Source organism: Syngnathus scovelli, chromosome 13, assembly GCF_024217435.2.
Source record: "Syngnathus scovelli strain Florida chromosome 13, RoL_Ssco_1.2, whole genome shotgun sequence".
NCBI lineage: Eukaryota > Metazoa > Chordata > Actinopteri > Syngnathiformes > Syngnathidae > Syngnathus > Syngnathus scovelli.
Genome location: NC_090859.1, coordinates 1,227,685 through 1,246,869, shown reverse-complemented (window position 1 = coordinate 1,246,869; position 19,185 = coordinate 1,227,685). Strand labels below are relative to the sequence as shown.

At 46.7% G+C, this 19,185-nt stretch overlaps 1 protein-coding gene across 7 annotated transcripts in view; it reads right to left on the bottom strand.

Moving 5' to 3' along the window:
• slc27a6 (solute carrier family 27 member 6) overlaps positions 1-17,046 on the bottom strand; it is a 51,990-nt gene extending 34,944 nt beyond the window's left edge. For 3 of the 7 annotated variants that reach the window (XR_011087973.1, XM_049738676.2, XM_049738679.2), the window contains exons 1-4: positions 16,290-17,046; positions 7,687-7,896; positions 7,403-7,561; positions 6,097-6,651 (exon numbers count right to left, since the gene is read on the bottom strand). Coding sequence is in view for 6 of the 7 variants with exons in the window: in XM_049738676.2 (XP_049594633.1) it covers positions 6,097-6,651; positions 7,403-7,561; positions 7,687-7,896; positions 16,290-16,776 (1,411 nt within the window). In the remaining variant the exon portion in view is untranslated. The remainder of the gene's footprint in view (positions 1-6,096; positions 6,652-7,402; positions 7,562-7,686; positions 7,897-16,289) is intronic. The other 4 variants (XM_049738675.2, XM_049738674.2, XM_049738677.2 and 1 more) reach the window with 4 other exon arrangements.
• Between the last annotated feature and the right edge of the window lie 2,139 nt (positions 17,047-19,185).

The following is a 19,185-nucleotide window of genomic DNA, read 5'->3' as shown; positions in this document are numbered from 1 at the left end:
CAGGCACCGCTGGGTTGGACTGGGTTCTTGATATGGCTTTCTTCCACCGGGAACGGTCCATGGCCATCTCGTGGTTGATGACGAGTGCCTTCATGTCGGCTGACACGGTCGTCTGCCAGGTCTTTTTAGGTCGGCCACTGGGTCTTGTTCCCTCTACGTTATACGAAATAACTTTCTTCACCCAGTCGTTCTCGTCCTTCCTCACTACATGTCCGTACCATCGCAGTCTGCCTCTCCTCACCACATCCACTATGGCCTCCACTCCCATCTTCTTTCTCAGCTCTGCACTGTTTTTTTTCTCCCTCATTGACACACCACACATCCATCTGATCATCCTCATTTCTGCTCTGTTTAGTTTTTCTTCGTGTTCTGTTTTCAGGGCCCATGCCTCACTTCCGTATATCATACTACTTCTGACGCAGGCTGAGTACACTTGGCCTCTCATCCTCAGGGATGGGGCCTCAGATGTTAAGAAGGGCAAGAGTTCCCTGAATTTCTTCCACCCGCTTCTCACCCTTGTGGTCACTGCTTGGTCCACCATCAGCGTTAAGCATGTCTCCAAGGTAGCAGAAGCTGTCCACCACCTCGTACATCTCCCCATCTACTATGAGCCCCTCTTGCTCAGCTGGGTCTGCTTGGGCGACTTCTCCCCTGCACCGCTTGCATTTGAAGGTCTCACTTGCCGCTAGTAGGCTGCCTTTTACTCCGCTGCATCTCCGGTGTACCCATCTCTGACAACCCTTGCACCTAGAGTTGGCTTGCACCCCCTTCCCGCAAACTCCACATGGCCATGCTCCTGACTGTGGTACCACTCCCAGGACAGCACCACCGACCAAGACCTTTGATTTTGCCGCATTCACCTTCATTCCTTTCACTTCCAGACAGGTCTTCCAGGCTGCTAGCTTCCTACCTAGGTCTTCTCGACTGTGAGCCATCAATACCTGGTCATCCGCGTAGAGCAGCTCCCATGGTAGTCCACCCCTCACTTCCCTCGATACCACATCCATCACGAAGGCAAACAATAATGGGCTGAGCACCGATCCCTGGTGCACCCCTACCCTTACTTCAAACCCATTACTGTCGCCAACTCCTGTTCTAACAGCTGTGCATGCTCTGCAGTAGAGAGTCATCACAGCCTTAACCAGTCCCTCTTTCACGCCCGACTTCCTTAGGGCCCATCTCACCACCTCCCTTGGCACCCTGTCGAATGCTTTTTCCAGGTCAACAAAAGCGAAGTACAACCTCTTCCTCTTCTCCTGGTGTTTCTCCTGCATCTGTCGGATGACAAAAATTGCGTCTGTTGTACCTTTACCAGGCATGAAGCCATACTGCATCTTGTCCACCTCTACCCGTGACCTCACCCTCCTTTCCAACACCCTCTCTAACAACTTCATTCCATGCTCCAGCAGCTTTATGGCCCTGTATGACCCGCATGCAAGTGGGTCCCCCTTCCGTTTGAATAGCGGCACCAGGACGCTTCTTGTCCAGTCCTCCGGAATGTGTCCCTCAGCGATGACACTGTTACACAGGTCAGTCATCCACTGCACACCGACATCTCCCGCTGCCTTTAGCATCTCTGCCACCACTCCAGATGGTCCAGCTGCCTTTCCATCCTTCATGGCCTTCATGGCTTTCCCCACTTCTGTTCGCGTGATCAGGCCACATTCACCCTCCACTTCATCGCATCCCACCTCTCCATCCCAGTCATTCTCCACATTTAGCAGCTTCTCCATGTACCTTCGCCATACTTCCTTCACTCCTCTGTTGTCTGTCACGATGTTGCCATCCTCATCCTTTACTCAGTTTGCACCGGTCACATCACGCCTCTCCTTAACCATTTGCTTTGCTATCTTGAAGAAGCTCTTTCGTCCTCTCTCACTCTCCAATTCACTTGCAAACTCTTTCCTCTTGGTCTCTTGGTGTGGAGGTGATCATTCAGATCACCTCCACACTGCTGTCCGTGACGCCCTCCTTGCCTCTAGATACCGCGCTCGGTCTGCCTCCCTTTTAGATTTCTTCCATACTTTATGGCACCTCCTCTTCTCATTCACCACTCTTTCGACGCTGTCATTCCACCACCATGTCTCTCTTTGTCTTGCTTTACCCTTTGACCATCCGCACACCTCCTCTGTAGCTTCAAGCAGAGCCTTCTTCATTGCCTGCCACTTGCCATCCACACCACCCGACTCCATCATCTCCTCCACTTCTTCTGCTATATGCTCAATCTTCTCCCTAAACTCGTTTTTACTCCCTGCATTATGTAGCTTCCACACCTTCAACTTGGGAGGATGCTTCTTAGCCCCCACCTTCTTGATTCGCAGAGTTAGGTCTCCGATGACTAAGCGATGCTGAGACACACACTCTTCTCCGGGGATTGCCTTGGCATCCCTGACCAGGACGCGGTCCTCCTTTCTGACCATGATGTAATCTATTGTGCTCTTGTAGCCACCCGAACTGTATGTTACTAATTTGGCTTCGTCCTTGAAAAGCGTGTTGCACAGCACCAGCTCCAGTGCGTCGCCGAACTCTAGGATCCTCTCTCCTTCTGCGTTCCGCATGCCGTACCCCTGTCCCCCATGTACCCGCTCAAAGCCATCTGACTCCCTCCCCACGTGTCCATTCAGATCACCTCCCAGAATTATGACCTCATTCTGGGGGATCCCTGACAGCATCATGATGGCCTTGTCCCAGAACGCATCCTTCTCGTCCTGACTTCTGCCAACTTGAGGGGCATAGATTGAAATTATGTTTGTCAGGCGATTCCCAACGATCAACTTCACAAAGATGATCCGCTCATTTACCCTGCTAATGCTTAGCACTTGATCTATCCACTTTTCAGCGATAAGTACTCCAACACCACCAGTCCCTTCATTGCAGCCTTGCCAGAAGAACTTGTACCTTCTGCCGATTGCACCCAGCATCCTTGCACTTCCACACTTCCATCTCGACTCCTGGACACAGCAGACATCCACCCTTCTCCGGTATGTATGCAGGAAGAAGAACACAGCATTCCATGACACTTGCTACCCACTGTCAAATTTGGTGGTGGTTCCATCATGCTGTGGGGCTGTGTGGCCAGTGCAGGTACTAGCAATCTTGTTAAAGTTGAAGGTCGCATGGATTCAGCAAATACTTGCAAACAATGTTCATGAATCGGTGACAAAGTTGAAGTTCCGCAGGGGCTGGATACCTCAACAGGACAACGACTGCTCAAATTCTACTAAGGAATTCATCCAGAAGAACAAGTACAATGTTCTGGAACGGCCATCTCAGTCCCCAGACCTAAATATTATTGAAAATCTGTGGTGTGCTTTAAAGCGGTCTGTCCATGCTCGGAAACCATCAAACCTGACTGAACTGGCGATATTTTGTCAAGAAGAATGGTCAAAAATACCTTCAACCAGAATCCAGACTCTCATTGGAAGCTATAGAAAGTGTTTAGAGCAGGGATCACCAACACGGTGCCCGCGGCCACCAGGTCGCCCGTGAGGACCGCATGAGTCGCCCGCAGGGCGGTTCTAAAATTTGCTGAAATAGTGGCACTTGTCAGTGAGCTGCATCTATTTATTTGACAGTCAAACCTCAGTTTTCGAAAGCCCCAGTCCTCGAACAAATCGGAATTCGACCAAAAAAAATCTAGATTTTTTTTGCTTCGGTTGTCGAACAAAATTTGGAGGTCGAACCTCGCGAGATGAGCCAGGTGGACCCGAGAAAACCCGACCGCGCGGCCCGGATGCCGACTGACTCCGTTGTTATTGTATTTTCGTTACTTTGAGGATTGTATTAACCCCTAATCATGCCTCCAAAGAAAGCAAGTGGGAGCAGTAAAGCCATGCTAAAACAAAAAGACGCTCTTAAAGCAATAATGAGCGCCCGGTTTGCTGCGGTTGCGCGATCGGACCAAATTAAGCTCCCTGCACACTGAGGTCCACTTAAATTAGAAAAAAGTACATCAGGACTTTAAAAATATGTTCTAAATCTTAGCAACGGCTCTGTCACAATAATGCGACCAGCGCGGTGCCGTTGCGTGGTCGGCGACGTCCTACGGTTGCGCGTTCGGCGGTGTGCTGCGGTTGCGCGATCGGACAAAATTAAGCTCCCTGCGCACTGAGGTCCACTTAAATTTTGGAAAGTACATTAGGACTTTAAAAATATTTTCTAAATTTCAGCGATGGCTCTGTCACAATAATGCGACCAGCGCGGTGCAGTTGTGCGGTGGGCGACGCGCTACGGTTGCGTGTTTGGCGGTGCGCTGCAGTTGCGCAATCGAACAAATATGCGCTAATGAAAAAATGCTTAAAAAAGGCATCTTTTTTGTCTTGAAACGGATTTTTAAAAAATTCCATTATTTGTAACGGGAAAAATAGATTCGGAATTTGACCGATTTGCTTTTCGAACCGCCTTCTGGAACAGATTGTGGTCAAAAACCAAGGTTTGACTGTAGTTTTGCTATTCTTGTTAAAATCACACTTATATGTGAACTGGAAATGACAATAATAACACATAGTGAAAGCCAAATTGAGCAAATTGGCTATTTTAGAAGTGTGTGTCAAACTGGTAGCCCTTTGCCTTAATCAGTACCCAGGAAGTAGCTCTCGGTTTAAGAAAGGTTGGTGACCCCTGGTTTAGAGGCTGTTATTTCTGCAAATGCAGGATCTACTAAATATTTATGTCATTTATGTCATTCATTTATGGCAACTTCGATACCCACAGTCAACACTATCGGCCAAGCAACTAGTAGCTCAATGTTCCAATATCCATAAACGGCACCTGCTATCACAGCTCGAGATTGATGAGATACAACACAAATGCCATAGCGAAGGTCAACCAGAGCACCAGGTCAGAGACGAGTTAAATCCATGTACAAGTCCAGAGGTTGGGTACGAAACCCCAATAAGCACAATTAAGCTGAACGAGGCAGCAACTGACCTGAAGAAGGAAAAGTTTTTTATTATATATATACATATATAGAGTAATCCCTCGCTACATCGCGGTTCGTTTATCGCGGTTTCACTACATCGCAGATTTTTTTTCCAAATTAAAAAAAACATTTTAAAGTCACAAAACTTGCCCACACGCCAGCAGAAGGCAAGGAGTGCTCACACAATTGCAGTGTGTACACTTGTACCTTTTTATAAAAACATTGTTATAATAATAAGAGTTCTAAAACCATTTACAGTGTTTTACCTTGTTATAGAAAAACTGTTATAATAATAAAAGAGTTCTAAATGTCACGTTCAGGGGTGGAGTATGGAGCAGGCCGACCAAGTGCAGCTTGGACCAGGGTTTATTGAGGGAAAAGGGAAGTGGAACGAGGCATCGAGGGAAACAGACGAGAACTGGCAAACTAATAACATGACAGACTGACCGACAGGGATGGCAAACAGAAACAGATTAGAAACAGACAGGAACCACAAGGACAGCAAACGTGACGACATCGACGATCCGACAGGGAGTGAGGGGCAGACAGGACTTATATACATGACAGGTAACGAGAGGCAGGTGGGAATAATCACACTGATCATGGGCACACAGGAGGGGAGGGGCGAGCACACAGACACACGAACAAAACTATGACACGATCGGGGACGAGTCGTGACAGAACCCCCCCACAAGGGACGGCTCCCGACGTCCCCAAAAAAAAAACTAGGGGAACTGAACCGCACTCGGGCGGCGACTTGGGGGACAGAACCGCACTCGGGCGGCGACTTGGGGGACAGAACCGCACTCGGGCGGCGACTTGGGAGACAGAACCGCACTCGGGCGGCGACTTGGGGAACCGAACCGCACTCGGACGGTGACTTGGGGAACCGAACCGCACTCGGGCGGCGACTTGGGGAACCAAACCGCACTCGGGCGGCGACTTGGGGAACCGAACCGCACTCGGGCGGCGACTTGGGGAACCGAACCGCACTCGGGGGGCGACTTGGGGGACAGAACCGCACTCGGGCGGCAACTTGGGGGACAGAACCGCACTCGGGCGGCGACTTGGGAGACAGAACCGCACTCGGACGGCGACTTGGGGAACCGAACCGCACTCGGGCGGCGACTTGGGGAACCAAACCGCACTCAGACGGCGACTTGGGGAGTCCGTACCGTAACTGGCGGCAACTCTGGAAGTCTGTACCGCAATCGGCGGCAACTCTGGAAGGCGTGGCTGTGCGCAGCAGCAAGAGCCATCACGTGCCGCAGCAGTGGGAGTGGAGCCAGGGACGATCACTGGTTTGGCGCAGCTAGCTTGATGTCTGCTGACGTCCGCGGGTCCTGCGAAGCTGGGGTGGAGCCCTATGGCAGCCGTGAGTCTGATGACGCCAGGAGGCACTCCGATGGCGGCAGCGGGTCCAGCATCGCGGCAGCGGAGTCCCATCGCGGCCGCAAAGCCGCTGGCGCCAAAAGCACTCTGATGGCGGCCGCGGGTCCGGCGTCGCCGGAACAAAGTCCGATGGTGGCCACGGGTCCGGCGTTGCGGCAGCAGAGTCCCAAAGCTGCCGCAAAGCCCATGGCGCTGGAACATGCACGGACTGGCGGTTGTGGATTGGGCATCGCAGCAGGATCTGATGGAGGAGGGGGGTCCAAGCGCTGGTCGTTGTAGTGGTCGGATCGATCTGTCACGTTCAGGGGTGGAGTATGGAGCAGGACGACCAAGTGCAGCTTGGACCAGGGTTTATTGAGGGAAAAGGAAAGTGGAACGAGGCATCGAGGGAAACAGACGAGAACTGGCAAACTAATAACATGACAGACTGACCGACAGGGATGGCAAACAGAAACAGACTCGAAACAGACAGGAACCACAAGGACAGCAAACGTGACGACATCGACGATCCGACAGGGAGTGAGGGGCAGACAGGACTTATATACATGACAGGTAACGAGAGGCAGGTGGGAATAATCACACTGATCATGGGCACACAGGAGGGGAGGGGCGAGCACACAGACACACGAACAAAACTATGACACGATCGGGGATGAGTCGTGACACTAAAAACATATTTACAGGATGTACACTTCTATCATGTTATAAAAAAATATTATAATAACCGCACCCGCCATCATACCTAGGGGCAATTTGGAGTGCTCAATTGGCCTGCCAAGCATGTTTTCAGGATGTGGGAGGAAATTGGAGTACCCAGAGAAAACTCACGCGGGCACAGGGAGAACATGCAAACTCCACACAGGGAGGTGGACTCAAACCCGCATCCTCCTAACGGTGAGGCAGACGTGCACCACTGTGCCGCCCTCTATCTATGAATATGCATATGTTTTAATTTACTATATTATATGTAAAGTGCTTAGTTACAGCTGCAGCTGTTGTGAAATGCACTTGGTTGCTATCAAATCCATGACATATGAATTAATCTTTCCATTGTCAAATCAAGAGTATTTTTGTGACAGGTCTACTCACCAAGAGCAATGGTTCCTCCTATACCGAGCAGTGAAGCTGCACTGTGGTAAAGCGGCAGAGGTATATATATCACATCATTTTCAGTCACACCAAATGCCCAGAATCCTCCAGCTGCCTTCAAGCTTTGGAGGTGAGTGATTACTGCTGCCTTAGGAAGCCCTGGAATGAATGAATGAATGAATGAATGAATGAATGAATGAATGAATGAATGAATGAATGAATGAATGAATGAATGAATGACCTTCCCCTCTGTTCTATGATCTCACATTTCAGTAGATACTCACCAGTAGTTCCAGAGGTGAAGATGTAGAGGGTAGGGGATTTAAGAGAGGTTGTGGCACGTAAACTTGCTGGTACAGGTTTGTCAGTGGCAGCTTCTATGTGATCCATCACCGACTCCACATTTGTGTCCCCACAATGGCTCTTCATTGTCCACACCTGAATGTTGTCCTCCAGTAGATCGCTTATGATACCATGAACACACTCTACTAAATCTGAGAGAAGGAAACAACCATGTCACAATTTATTAAACCATTAGTACAGTTGAACCTTGGTTCACAAATTAATTTGATTTGTGAACTGAAGTAATTTTCTTGTTAAAATTAATTGAAATGAAATTACTCTATGCCAGCCCAAGAACTAAATCAATTGTATACAGGATGGTAGGGGCGCAAAGCCAACGATCCCGGACATAGGTGAATTTTTTAGAGTCATATTTAGGGCTAATTAACAGCTACATTAAACTCGCAAAAAACAGGATGCTCACAGTATGTGATAGAAAGCACCACTGAGTGTTCTGTATGGACTCTGTGACGGATCATGGACTCACGTAGTATGCTTACCAGTAATAAAGAAAATTTTGTTTGTAAACTAATTTTTCGATGAATAGAGGCACTCAAAAACCAAGGTTTTGCTGTAGACTATTTTATGTTTGCCTTTCTATACTTAGAATTAATTTCAATTTTAACCCATCCATTGCCTTCCATAAACTTCCTGTTCCTTCACTGAAGTTAACAGCTACAGCATCAGTGACTCTTACAATAAAATGTGTGTGAGCATAAAGATAAATTGGGTTTATTTGAAAGGTGTAAAAATTAATCGATTAATCGACTACAAATCAATTATCAAATTAATCACCTTGTATTTTAATAGAGTCAGTGTTTAGAGAATCTTTTCAATTAAAGATTGTCCAAATCTCCTGATTTTAGGCTCTTAAAAGTAAACATTTTCTGCTCTTTCAAGTCCTTCAGGAAGCCAGACAGATTTATCTCTTGTGTTTAATCAAAATAAGACATTTGCAAACATCTGCTTTCAATTTGGAAAACAATGACCATCAATCTGTTTTGTGGGACATTGCTTAACTTTTATTTAGGTGTTTTTAATCACTGAAAAATATCAAATAAACAAAAATAAATGGTTAATAAACAGTAATTGTCCAAAAATGATTTTTAATTCACTTTCATGCAAATACAATTGTATCTGATTTTTTGATTACTAATAGATGGAATAATCCTTAGAATAATTTATTCTAAAACTATTCAAGTGACAGCACAGTGTATGTTTTACATAAATATTAGTATGATTACTTACTTTTACTTATACATATTACCACGTAATATACTTTCAATGGTTTAGCCTGGAGCAGTTTTGAATTAGCATTATAGTTTACAATTATGCTAATCATTAATCAGTATTAGTATCATCAGTATTTATGGCTCCTCTGAGAGTAAAAAGCTTTGCACCTGGAATCTGTTTGAGCATGTGGTAAGTTAGTAGCGCAACAACATAAGCAATAGTATCAACACCAAAGAGAACAATGCCAGGTGTTATTGAAAAAATTATTTGAAGATCATGAGGGTGATACAATTAACAGTGTCAGTATCGGATGGAACTGGAGCAGGACGACCAAGTGCAGCTTGCTCCCCTCTCCCCCAGGGGATGGATCAAAATCACACAGGGATGGGTTAAATGCAGAAACAAATTTCACCACACCCAGATGTGTGTGTGACAATCATTGGGACTTTAACTTTTAGCTTGGACCAGGGTTTATTGAAGAACGCAAACTAACAGACTCGGCAACTGACATGACTTAACAAAACCTAACAACGTGACTGACCAAAAAGACGTGAAACAAAAAGACAGGGTGACATTACCAATGACAGGAACAGGAACCAAAAAGACATCATGACATGAACACACAACAATGATCCAACAGGGGAGTGACACGCAGACAGGACTTAAATACGAGACAGGTAATGAGAGGCAGGTGAGAATGATCACACTGATCATGGGCACACAGGAGGGGAGGGGCGAGCACGCAGACAAAACTATGACAATATGGACATGATCGGGGACGAGTCGTGACAGAACCCCCCCACAAGGGACGGCTCCCGACGTCCCAAAAATCAAACCCCCACGGAGCGCGGGGGGGGGGGGGAAGCGCACCAGTCCAGATGACCCCCACTTGTCTGTTACAAAGTTTGAACCGCGCTCGGCGGCGACTGGGGAAACAACCGCACTCGGCGGCACACACTGGGGACCTAAACCGCACTCGGGCGGCACACACTGGGGACCAAACCGCACTCGGGCGGCCACTTGGGGAACCGAACCGCACTCGGGCGGCCACTTAAGGAACCGAACCGCACTCGGGCGGTCACTTGGGGAACCTAACCGCACTCGGGCGGCAACTTCGGGAACCTGAACCGCACTCGGGCGGGTACTTGGGGAACCTGAACCGCACTCTGGCGGGTACTTGGGGAACCTGAACCACACTCTGGCGGGTACTTGGGGTACCTGAACCGCACTCAGGCGGCAACATGAACCGCGCTCGGGCGGCAATCCGGACATGAACCGCACTCGGGCAGCAACCCGAACATGAAGGGCACTCGGGCGGCAACCCGAACATGAACCGCACTCGGGCGGCAACCCTAACATGAACCGCACTCGGGCGGCAACCCTAACATGAACCGCACTCGGGCGGCTACCCTAACATGAACCGCACTCGGGCGGCAACCCTAACATGAACCGCACTCGGGCGGCAACCCTAACATGAACCGCACTCGGGCGGCAACCCTAACATGAACCGCACTAGGGCGGCAACCCTAACATGAACCGCACTCGGGCGGCAACCCTAACATGAACCGCACTCGGGCGGCAACCCTAACATGAACCGCACTCGGGCGGCAACCCTAACATGAACCGCACTCGGGCGGCAACCCTAACATGAACCGCACTCGGGCGGCAACTCTAACATAAACGCAATCTGTGGCAACTCTAACATGAACCGCAATCTGCGGCAACTCTGGAAGTCTGTACCGCAATCGGCGGCAACTCTGGAAGTCTGTACCGCAATCGGCGTCAAACTCCGGAAGTCTGTACCGCAATCGGCGGCAACTCTGGAAGTTCGTACCGCAACCGGCGGCATTTGGCAGGCGGGGGCTGTGCGCAGCGGCGAGAGCCATCACGCGCCGCAGCAGTGGGAGCGGAGCCAGGGACGATCGCGGGTCCGGCGCAGCTGGCTTGGATGTCTGCTGACGTCCGCGGGTCCTGCAACGCTGGGGTGGAGCCCGAGGGCGGCCGTGAGTCTGATGACGCCGGGAGGCACTCCAATGGCGGCCGCGGGTCCGGCGTCGCGGCAGCAGCGTCCGATCGCGGCCGCAAAGCCGCTGGCGCCAGAAGCACTCCGATGGCGGCCGAGGGTCCGGTGTCGCCGGAACAAAGTCCGATGGCGGCCACAGGTCCGGCGTTGCGGCAGCAGAGTCCCAACGCTGCCGCGAAGCCCATGGCGCTGGAACATGCACGGATTGGCGGTCGTGGATTGGGCATCGCAGCAGGATCTGATGGAGGAGGGGGGTCCAAGCGCTGGTTGTTGTAGTGGTCGGATCATTCTGTCAGGATCGGATGGAAATGGAGCAGGACGACCAAGTGCAGCTTGGACCAGGGTTTATTGAAGAACGCAAACTAACAGACTCGGCAACTGACATTAACAAAACCTAACAACGTGACTGACCAAAAAGACGTGAAACAAAAAGACAGGGTGACATTACCAATGACAGGAACAGGAACCAAAAATACATCATGACATGAACACACAACAATGATCCGACAGGGGAGTGACACGCAGACAGGACTTAAATACGAGACAGGTAATGAGAGGCAGGTGAGATTGATCACACTGATCATGGGCACACAGGAGGGGAGGGGCGAGCACACAGACAAAACTATGACAATATGGACATGATCGGGGACGAGTCGTGACAAACAGTGGCATAAGCAGTTATCTGCTTGTATATATTTTCCCCATGTCAATGTCTAAGATCATCAGACAAATCCAAACATTACAGTAAGTTAATTTAATGATGATTTATTTTACCAAAAAGAGTTTTTTAAAAAACAAAGCTGCCTGGCCATGTGTGAAAAAGCATTTTTTTCCCAAAACCACCCTCAGCGACAACAACTGAAATTAAGTGTTTTTTATAAGTGGCAATGGTTTGTTCACACCTCTGTGGAGATATTTTGGTGCAATGTTAACTTCCAATCGATATGTAGACATATAGTGACAAAATTGGAAACTTTTTTTATAACAAGGTAGAAGTGTACATACTGTAAATATGTTTTTAGAACTCTTTTATTATTATAACAATTGTTCTATAACAAGGTACAACACTGTAAATATGTTTTTAGAACTCTTTACAGTGTTATAAATTATTATAACTTTTTTTTATAAAAAGGTACAAGTGTACGCACTGCAATTGTGTGGGCACTCCTTGCCTTCTGCTGGTGTGTGGGCAAGTTTTATTTTGACTTTAATTTTTTTTTTTATTTGGAAAAGAAATCCGCCATGTAGTGAAACCGTGATAAACAAACCGCGATGTAGCGAGGGATTACTGTATTACATAACCCCAGTCGGGATCTCACACATTTAAGGACAGCGGTTATTTTTAAGAGAGATGGCGTCCCACTGGCTTGTAGCATATTGACAGCGTACACTGTTATCCCAACTCTGGAAATGCTTAATGTGTTGCGATACACAAGGTCTATGTATTAATTCCGCAAAACTGGTGAGTTTTCAAGCTGATATTTTTTTTTCAGAACTCAACTTCATAGTAGTGTACTATTTTGGATTGTTGTCCAGCTGTAGAACCGAAGTACACTTCAGTTTGAGTTCAGCAAGCTGTTCTCAACATCACACCCCAAAAACCTGATCCAGGTTGTACTTTGCAGCCTACGGCCAACGAGAGATAATCCTGTGTGCAGTGACGCCTTCCCCTTGCCTTTCCATAACACTGCACGGAAATGCAGCAAACCAAACAAACATGCTGGTAAGTGGAGCCTTTAACCTTGGTTCCACTGACGTTATCTACCCTGCTCCACTCTACTCCGCTCTACTCTACTCGGCTCAGCACGCAAAAACAGTGCATCTCCACAGCCGCTGCCACTACCCGGGAGCCCCTCCTCACCTCGTTAGTGATGTCATGTTACAGTAAAATTGAGTATTTGAACTTTCAATCATTGCTAGAGAGTTCAGGTTTGACAGTTCAGTAGAGAAAAAATCTATCTTTTAAACTACTTTATATTCGGCATCAGTCTTTGCATTTGAAAAACTGAAACAACATTCCAATGGAGAAGTCTTCACATGGCCCGGTCAACTGCATGATCCCTGCTATTCAAATGCCCTGCCTTTGGAAAGGGGTTGAGGAGAGAGACTTCTTAACCAGCATCATGCTTGTTTAGTTGAGCAATGATCTTTTCCTGTCACATGGTTTCACCATGGTAATTCTATTAACTGAAGAACCTAGAATTCATCCAGTGAAATTAGGACAGAAGAATATTATTTTAATATAATTATTTAGCTACAAACCGGGTTCGGTTGAAGTTGGGAAATTGTGTAAAATGTAAATAAAAACAAAATACAATGATTTGAAAATCGTTTTCAACCTATATTCATTTAAATACACAACAAAAACACATTTAATGCTCAAACTCAAAAACTTTATTTAATTTTTCAAATAATAATAAACTTAGAATTTCATGGCTGCAACACGTGCAGTAGAAATTGGGAAAGGGCATGTTTACCACTTCGTTACATCACCTTTCCTTTTAATAACACTCAATAAACGTTTTGGAAGAGAGGAGACTAATTCTCTTAGCTTCTCATGTGGAATTCTTTCCCATTCTTGCTTGATGAACCGCTTCAGTTGTTCAACAGTCCGGGGTCTTCCCTGTCGTATTTTACGCGACATAATGCGCCACAAATTTCCAATGGGAGACAGGTCTGAACTGCAAGTGGGCCAGGGGAGAACCTGGACTCTTTTACTTCGAAGCCACGCTGTTGTAAAGCGTGCAGAATGTGGCTTGGCATTATCTTGCTGAAATAAGCAGCGGCGTCCATGAAAAAGACATCGCTTGGATGGCAGCATATGTTGCTCCAAAATCTGTATGTACTTTCCAGCATTTATGTTGCCTTCACAGAAATGTAAGTCATCTATACCATGGGAACTAATGCACCCCCATACCATGACAGATGCTGGCTTTAGAACTTTGCGTTGATAACAGTCCGGATGGTCCGCTTCCTCTTTGGTCCGGAGGACACGACGTCCAGTGTTTCCAAAAACAATTTGACAAGTGGATTCATCAGACCACAAAACACTTGGCGGCGTTTCTGGATGTTGTTCATAAACGGCTTTTGCTTTGCATGGTAGAGTTTTAACCCGGACTTACTGATGTAGTGATGAACTGTATTTACTGACAGTGGTTTTCTCAAGTTTTCCTGAGCCCATTTGGTGATATCCTTTACACACTCATGTCGGTTTTTAAGGCAGTGCCGTCTGAGGGATCGAAGGTCACGGTCATTCAGTCTTGGTTTCCGGCCGTGGCGCTTACGAGCAGTGATTTCACCAGATTCTCTGTACCTTTTGATATTATGGACCGTAGATGTTGAAATCCCTAAATTCCTTGCAATTTTGCTTTGAGAAATGTTCTTAAACTGTTCAACTATTTTCTCACGCTGTTGTAGACAAAGTGGTGAACCTCGCCCCATCCTTGCTTGTGAATGACTGAGCATGTTTAGGGAGGCTCTTTTTATACCCAATCATGGTACCCACATGTTCCCAATTAGCCTGATCACGTGGGATGTTCCAAATAGGTGTTTGATGAGCTGTTCTCAGCTTTCTTAGTATTTTTTGCCACCTTTCCCATTTTCTACTGCACGTGTTGCAGCCATGAAATTCTAAGTTAATTATTATTTGAAAAATTAAATAAAGTTGATCAATTTGAACATTAAATATGTTGTCTTTGTAGTGTATTCAATTGAATATGGGTTGAGAAGGATTTTCAAATCATTGTATTTGGTTTTTATTTACATTTTACACAATTTCCCAACTTAAACCGAATCCGGTTTGTATAAACAAAACATGTAAAAAAAAAAATATTTGTGTGTGTGTGTGTTAGATAAATTGTATATATATGTTATCATGCGTTCCCTAATGAGTACTTATTAATAAAGTTATTGCACAGAATGCTTGTTGTTTCGCCTTGCAGACGTCCACCAGTCTACAACAAGTCAAACGATGCTGTCTGGAGCTTCCTGACCTTCTACACCTCTGGAATCCAAGAAAGTTGTTGATAGCTCAATCTATTTTGTTGATGTCTGCACATGTCATTTTGTCTTTGCACTCTTTTCACATGACTTCTTTGTTTCACATAGCATTTTGTCCTTGCACTCTTTTCATTTCTCATGGCATCCTGTCTGCGACTTCTAGTTTTTTCACATAGAATCTCGTTTCTTCTCTCATGAGAAAAAGCCCACGCTTTCCCCCCCACCTATCAGGGCTAGTCTCACATTGTAGGTAGGGCATTCTAAATAAAAAGAGTGAGGAGTGTAAACAGACCTTTAGTGTATTCGGATTGCTGTAAGTCTGGATGCACTCCTCGCGAGAAAAGACTCAATATTCTGCCTCACTGGTTTTGTCTGCTGATCCTTTTGCTGATTTTGAACCTAACAGTGTGTGTGTATTTTCAGCATTAGAGCGGACTTGACTGTTACAAAAATGTCTTTGTCTTTGTCTGTTATTTATCCTTTTTGAAATTTTGGCACTTGTTTTCTTGCACTCGTATGCGCTGCTGTGACAAGCAAATTTCCTCACTGTGGGATGAATAAAGTTCTATCATCATCATCAATTCATTTGTAGAACAAACCTACACACTCAGCGTCTACAATGGCCTAATCAACGCCTGGCTGATGCCAAATCTCACTTTTTCTTGATTTTCAAAACGTTCCTAACCAAACTTTACCCACAATTTGTTACATGATATAGACCTGCTCGCTTAACCTGACCAACTGGGCTAGGTAATAAATTAAATGATCATAGATAGTTTGGATACATGTCATCTTATAAGAGCTGCTGTCGGAATGTTGACAGAAATTTTTCACGTTCCTTAAATGCCTCTAATCAGCACGTGTTTAAAAATCCAAGTTGATGATGTATTTTTTTGAAATTAATTAATAAATTTATTGAATCAATCAATCAATCAATCAATCAATCAATCAATCCATCAATCAAATCACCTGAACCTGACAGACAACCCGTCTACTTAAGAAGTATTTTTGTTGGCCAACGGAGGGCACGCTGGCTCCATAACAATCTGTGCTCCTCAGTTAAACTACTAAGATAACCTAATGGGGAAATGTAGCAAAAAGAAAAATAAAGTCAATCTAGCATCATAAGATATTACATTTTCTTATTGTTTTTGCCTCATTTAAAGACGCCTGAAATTACACAATTTCTACACATACGGCATTTCAACATTATGTCCTGCATTATTGATATTATTGAACTCTTTATAAATGTTCAGTTTTGTGTGTACTGATGAAAGACGATACAATTACCTGCGCCAACTATTACAGCTTTGGCTCCACAGGAGTTGATGCAATGCAACAACGATCTAGATTTAATGTTTGTATTCAGGAAAGCAACAGGACAGCCGACCTTTGCCAATCCGAACCAAACGCAGACGAAGTCGGGCTCGTTGTTCATGAGCATGGCAACGCAGTCGCCTTTGGTTATCTTGAGTTTCTGGAGGAAAACATTTGCCAGCCTGTTGCTGCGCTCCTCAATATCCTTGTAGGTGTGGACGCTCCCTTCATAAATGATAAAAGGCTTGTCGGGGATACGATGCGCCTGTTGAATGAACCTGTCCAGGACTGTACAGACTCTAGAAGTCAGCCTGAACAACTCCAGTTTCGCACCAAACCGGATTAGACTCAAAAGAAAGAAAAAATCTTTCCAAAAGTAGGGGAAAAAAAGGGTCTGCAAAACATGAGCAGAAAACATACCCACGACTAGAGCTGAGACCCAGGCAAAATAAAGCATCATTTCTGTGGTGGATTCGAAGAGCGAGCTGCGAAGTACACTAATAACACGCACCACCTACATGCTCAACGAGATAAACATTAACCGAGAGTGACGTAAAACAAATAGCGTTAACGTATCGCATTCACACAGGCCGGCATACCGGAAACGTTCTCTTCTAAATAAAATAAATCACGTGAAAGCGTCCCGTTCAGAAGAATAATCCACGGATTATTGTGATATAAATACTGTTCATTAAATACGGACACCGACGCTTTCCTGTTTATATCAATTTCTACTGCCCTAAGCATCCTGGGTAATGTAGTATCCATAGGAGTTGGGCTGAGCGGCCCCTTGATTATCGTAAGATTCAAGTCATTTGTTAGGTCTCTATTTCATTTCATTTCATATCACAAGTTTAATAGTTCAATATATGAAAACAACCGTTTTGTTTTTTTTCGGGTTTTTTTTTTTTTTGGGGGGGGGGGGGGTTGCTCAAGTAACTTACCCCCCATTGTACAGTGGACATTTCTTAGGTAACACTTCTTTATAGTGAATAAGGAACCATTTGACAAATACACCAAATCACTACGTGGAAAGCTATGATAACAGTATGACATTTATTGTTCATGCAAAAATAAACTTACCATTAATCAATAATCACCCATTCCCTTTGTCGTTTGCAGTCTTATAAAGTTAAAGTAATTTTTTTAAGTGATGAAATTGGACTAAAACACTTAGATGGCGGGCCGAAGGCGATTAAAGTGAACTTGATTGATCTGCATCGAGGGAGTACACGATTTTTTGTGTGTGATATCTAGTTATCATATTAAGTCAAAAACAATTTGTTGGGAGCTAATTTTTGGTAATCCTTTTTCACAATCTTACATTTTAATGAAATGTTTTCTCATGCATATCGTTGGACACCTCTAGCTGATTAATCAATGACAATTCGCATACGGGGATTAAGGACCCACCCCCCAAAATGTAAACAAGAAGGAACTGCATGCTGTCTGCATTGCATCGGAAGACAGTAAATACAATTCTAATAAAACTTTCAAGACTATGATTGTTGAGATGAGTTGCAAGAGGCACCCTCTCTGCCTGGGTGTGTCTCAGCCACACTGAAGGAGGCAGGCTGTTGAGAGCACCAGGTGGGGTTAATTAAGAGGGAGAGTGTTGGAGCTCACGGTAACCTGCTATGATTTGGACAAGGCAGCATTTCCAAAGGGCAGGACTGCAGCGGAAAGCTTGGTAAACGAAACAAAAGAAGGAGCCGGTGAGCCTTTGGACATTTGAATATGGGGCTACAGCTCACCCCCTCCGTGAGTCGTCACCTTATCGTGGTGGAGGGGTTTGCGTGCCCTTATGATCCTAGGAGCCATGTTGTCGGGGGCTTCATGCCCCTGGTAGGGTCACCCATGGCAAACGGGTCCTAGGTGAGGGGCCAGACAAAGCACGGCTCACAGAAGCCCCTTATGACGATTGAAATAAATGGACTTCGTTTTCCCTCGCCCGGACGCGGGTCACCGGGGCCTCCCTCTGGAGCCAGGCCTGGAGGCGGGGCTCGAAGGCGAGCGTCTGGTGGCCGGGCCTTCGCCCATGGGGCCCGGCCGGGCATAGCCCGAAAAGGAAACGTGGGTCCCCCTTCCCATGGGCTCACCACCTGTGGGAGGGGCCAAAGGGGTCGGGTGCAATGTGTGCTGGGCGGCAGCCAAAGGCAGGGACCTTGGCGGTCTGATCCCCGGCTGCAGAAGCTGGCTCTTGGGACATGGAATGTCACCTCTCTGGCTGGAAAGGAGCCCGAGCTGGTGTGCGAGGCAGAAAAATTCCGACTAGATATAGTCGGACTAGCCTCCACGCACAGTTTGGGTTCCGGTACAAGCCCTCTCGAGAGGGGCTGGACTCTCTTCCACTCTGGAGTTGCCCACGGTGAGAGGCGTCGAGCAGGTGTGGGTATACTTATTGCCCCCCGGCTGGGCGCCTGCACATTGGGGTTCACCCCGGTGAACGAGAGGGTAGCCTCCCTCCGCCTTCGGGTGGGGGGACGGGTCCTGACTGTTGTTTGTGTCTATGCACCAAACAGCAGCTCAGAGTACCCACCCTTCTTGGGGTCCCTGGAGGAAGTGCTGGAGAGCGCTCCTTCTGGGGACTCCATCGTTCTACTGGGTGACTTCAATGCTCACGTGGGCAATGACAGTGAGACCTGGAAGGGCGTGATTGGGAGGAACGGCCCCCCCGATCTGAACCCGAGCGGTGTTCTATTGTTGGACTTCTGTGCTCGACATGGATTTTCAATAATGAACACCATGTTCAAGCATAAGGATGTCCATGTGTGCACTTGGCACCAGGACACCCTAGGCCGCAGTTCGATGATCGACTTTGTAGTCGTGTCATCGGATTTGCGGCCGCATGTTTTGGACACTCGGGTGA